Source organism: Osmerus eperlanus, chromosome 7 (assembly GCF_963692335.1).
Source record: "Osmerus eperlanus chromosome 7, fOsmEpe2.1, whole genome shotgun sequence".
Lineage (NCBI taxonomy): Eukaryota > Metazoa > Chordata > Actinopteri > Osmeriformes > Osmeridae > Osmerus > Osmerus eperlanus.
Genome location: NC_085024.1, coordinates 22,249,158 through 22,253,690, shown reverse-complemented (window position 1 = coordinate 22,253,690; position 4,533 = coordinate 22,249,158). Strand labels below are relative to the sequence as shown.

Below are 4,533 nucleotides of genomic sequence, written 5' to 3'. Positions count from 1 at the left end.
CGGGGGGACCTGGGGCCAGCCCGGGGGGACCTGGGGCCAGCCCGGGGGGACCTGGGGCCAGCCCGGGGGGACCTGGGGCCAGCCCGGGGGGACCTGGGGCCAGCCCGGGGGGACCCTGGAACAACCAGATCAAGAAAACACGATTAACCAATGACAATCAATGACAAGGTGAAATGAACTCCTTCGCCAGTAGGTGTCACCAATCCACTGAGGCCATCCAAATATCTAAAGCCAGGGGCTTTCTTTCAGATCCATGCACAGGAAGAGCCATCAGTCCCTGGTTAGAGGAGTCTACCACAAGACCTGGCCTCTCCCCTTCCCATCCATGGAGTAAAAGGAGAGGCAGTTGTTGGTCTAAAGTTAATAATTGGAAAAAAAAGCAAGGTTAACAAGTCCTGCAGTACAGCTGCCAGGTGCTTAATGACAGATGCATGTAAGATATAATAAATACAGCAGGTTCCAGGTAACCCCCCAACAGGAGTTGAGGCTCTTGTCAAGTTAATGACTGATGATCACAAGAGAATGAGACATCCCTGTCAGGAGGGCTGAGTGATCTAGAGAAGAGAGGAGTGATCTAGAGCAGAGAGGAGTGATCTAGAGCAGAGAGGAGTGATCTAGAGCAGAGAGGAGTGATCTAGAGCAGAGAGGAGTGATCTAGAGCCGAGAGGAGTGATCTAGAGAAGAGAGGAGTGATCTAGAGCCGAGAGGAGTGATCTAGAGAAGAGAGGAGTGATCTAGAGCCGAGAGGAGTGATCTAGAGCAGAGAGGAGTGATCTACAGCCGAGAGGAGTGATCTAGAGAAGAGAGGAGTGATCTAGAGCAGAGAGGAGTGATCTAGAGCAGAGAGGAGTGATCCGGAGCAGACAGGAGTGATCTAGAGCAGAGGGGAGTGATCTAGAGCAGAGAGGAGTGATCTAGAGCAGAGAGGAGTGATCTAGAGCAGAGGGGAGTGATCTAGAGCAGAGAGGAAAAGGGAGAGGGGGCTCAGATGTCTAGCAGGACAGAGTCTCAAGTGTAATAAACAGAAGACCAGAGGATCTGAAACAAGCAGATTTAATAATAAAAATGAAAGGTAGGATAGAAGTCTGGACTACAGAGATCACAAACAGAGCACTGAAACATCACTTCATCCTCTCCCCCAGCCCCCCCACCACCGAGGGGTCTGTGACTGGGGTCTGTGACTGGGGTCTGAGTCATCCACAGACACAAGCTGCTATGCACCCCAGCACCATCCCTTCACATCCACTGTGCAAGCTGGACACCACCTACAGTTAGGTCCATAAATATTTGGACATTGACACAATTTTCATCATTTTGGCTCTGTATACCACCACAATGGATTTGAAATGAAACAATCAAGATGTGCTTTAAGTGCAGACTTTCAGCTTTAATTTCAGGGTATTTACATCCAAATCAGGTGAACGGTGTAGGAATTACAACACATTTTATATGTGGCCCCCCCCTTTTTAAGGGACCAAAAATAATTGGACAAACTAACATAATCATAAATCTAATTGTCACTTTTAATACTTGGTTGCAAATCCTTTGCAGTCAATGACAGCCTGAAGTCTGGAACCCATAGACATCACCAGACGCTGGGTTTCGTCCCTGGTGATGCTCTGCCAGGCCTCTACTGCATCTGTCTTCAGTTTCTGCTTGTTCTTGGGGCATTTTCCCTTCAGTTTTGTCTTTAGCAAGTGAAATGCATGCTCAATTGGATTTAGGTCAGGTGATTGACTTGGCCATTGCAGAACATTCCACTTCTTTGCCTTAAAAAACTCTTTGGTTGCTTTCGCAGTATGCTTCGGGTCATTGTCCATCTGCACTGTGAAGCGCCGTCCTATGAGTTCTGAAGCATTTGGCTGAATCTGAGCAGATAATATTGCCAGAAACACTTCAGAATTCATCCTACTGCTTTTGTCAGCAGTCACATCATCGATAAATACAAGGGAACCAGTTCCATTGGCAGCCATACATGCCCACGCCATAACACTACCTCCACCATGCTTCACTGATGAGGTGGTATGCTTTGGATCATGAGCAGTTCCTTCCCTTCTCCATACTCTTCTCTTCCCATCATTCTGGTACAAGTTGATCTTGGTCTCATCTGTCCATAGGATGTTGTTCCAGAACTGTACAGGGTCTTTTAGATGTTTTTTGGCAAACTCTAATCTGGTCTTCCTGTTTTTGAGACTCACCAATGGTTCACATCTTGTGGTGAACCCTCTGTATTTACTCTGGTGAAGTCTTCTCTTAATTTTTTACTTTGACACAGATACGCCTACCTCCTGGAGAGTGTTCTTGATCTGGCCAACTGTTGTGAAGGGGTTTTTCTTCACCAGGGAAAGAATTCTTCTGTCATCCACCACAGTTGTTTTCCGTGGTCTTCCAGGTCTTTTGGTGTTGCTGAGCTCACCAGTGCGTTCTTTCTTTTTAAGAATGTACCAAACAGTTGATTTGGCCACACCTAATGTTTTTGCTATCTCTCTGATAGGTTTGTTTTGATTTTTCAGCCTAACGATGGCTTGCTTCACTGATGGTGACAGCTCTTTGGACTTCATATTGAGAGTTGACAGCAACAGATTCCAAACACAAATACCATACTTGAAATGAACTCTAGACCTTTTATCTGCTCCTTGTCAATGAAATAACGAACTCCCATGAGGGAATAACATACACCTGGCCATGGAACAGCTGAGCAGCCAATTGTCCAATTACTTTTGGTCCCTTAAAAAGGGGGGGGGGGCACATATAAAATGTATTGTAATTCCTACACCGTTCACCTGATTTGGATGTAAATACCCTGAAATTAAAGCTGAAAGTCTGCACTTAAAGCACATCTTGATTGTTTAATTTCAAATCCATTGTGGTGGTATACAGAGCCAAAATGATGAAAATTGTGTCAATGTCCAAATATTTATGGACCTAACTGTATGTGTGTGTGTCATTGAATTGTTTGTTACTTCTAGTAAGTATAATAATAATGTGTAACATTGGAAGTTTGAGTGTGTTTTGATGGTGTACTCAAGCAAAAGAGTAGGCAGCAATTGGCAGTGTGTGTGTGTTACAGGGGCAGTGTGTGTGTGTGTGTGTGTTACAGGGGCAGTGTGTGTGTGTGTGTGTGTTACAGGGGCAGTGTGTGTGTGTGTGTGTGTGTGTTACAGGGGCAGTGTGTGTGTGTGTGTGTGTTACAGGGACAGTGTGTGTGTGTGTGTTACAGGGGCAGTGTGTGTGTGTGTGTGTGTTACAGGGGCAGTGTGTGTGTGTGTGTTACAGGGGCAGTGTGTGTGTGTGTGTGTTACAGGGGCAGTGTGTGTGTGTGTGTGTGTGTGTGTTACAGGGGCAGTGTGTGTGTGTGTGTGTGTGTTACAGGGGCAGTGTGTGTGTGTGTGTGTTACAGGGGCAGTGTGTGTGTGTGTGTGTGTGTGTGTTACAGGGGCAGTGTGTGTGTGTGTGTGTTACAGGGGCAGTGTGTGTGTGTGTGTGTTACAGGGGCAGTGTGTGTGTGTGTGTGTGTGTGTGTGTTACAGGGGCAGTGTGTGTGTGTGTGTGTGTGTGTGTTACAGGGGCAGTGTGTGTGTGTGTGTGTGTGTGTGTGTGTGTTACAGGGGCAGTGTGTGTGTGTGTGTGTGTGTGTGTGTTACAGGGGCAGTGTGTGTGTGTGTGTGTGTGTGTGTGTGTGTGTTACAGGGGCAGGGGTAAGCCGTGTCTGAGTCTGGCAGCTCTGAGTTTCTCCACTTTGATCTTTGTTCTGAGAAGCTCCTCCTCCAACTCCTGCTTCCGTTTCAGCCCCTCCCTCTTCTCCTCCAGGTACACGCCCACTTTCCTGTGATTGGCCAGCACCAGCTCGTGCTCTTCCTTGGCCAGCTGCAGTGGGCGGAGCCTGTCCGGGTCGTGGCGGGGGTAGATGTCGTGGGGGTAGAGGTCTCGCCGCAGGGGCAGTGGCGAGGCGGAGAGAGGGATGTTGACGGAGGAGGGGCAGGGGGAGAGGGAGCCGTCGTAACCATGGATGCTGCCGACATCCTCCTCGTCCAGCTGGTCCGGCTCCAGGTCCAGGCCCACGCGGGTGGACAGGATGGTGAGGTCAGGCGGAGGCTTGACGTCGTCCTCTTGCTCGGGCCTGGCCAGGTCTCCGTCCAGGCGGATGGTGAGGGGGGCGGCGGGGTAGTCAGACAGGCCAGGCAGAGAGGAGCTGCTGCCTGGGTGCTCCAGGGGGGAGTTGGGCTTGGCGTACACCAACCTGGTGACACAGACACCATGTTACCTAGGACACCATGTTACCTAGGACACCAGCATTACCATCCACTTGTGATATGTTTACATTACCTACCATATATATTCTTACAATATATCACTTCATACCTTATCTACTGCATGTCACTTTGGATATAAGCATCTCTAAATGAATATTTGACTTCTGTAAAAATACCTCAATGGCAAACTCCATTAGTACATCTGTCTAGATTAAATAGGCTACAAGTTGTTATAATATTTGATGACATTTGGCTAACTTATTTCTGTAATCAAGTCATA

At 48.1% G+C, this 4,533-nt stretch overlaps 1 protein-coding gene across 1 annotated transcript in view; it reads right to left on the bottom strand.

Moving 5' to 3' along the window:
- Positions 1-3,620: 3,620 nt before the first annotated feature.
- LOC134023734 (fibrinogen silencer-binding protein) overlaps positions 3,621-4,533 on the bottom strand; it is a 6,045-nt gene continuing 5,132 nt past the window's right edge. Inside the window, exon 5 of the mRNA XM_062466085.1 lies at positions 3,621-4,240. Coding sequence (XP_062322069.1) covers positions 3,685-4,240 — 556 coding nt within the window. The 3' untranslated portion in view covers positions 3,621-3,684. The remainder of the gene's footprint in view (positions 4,241-4,533) is intronic.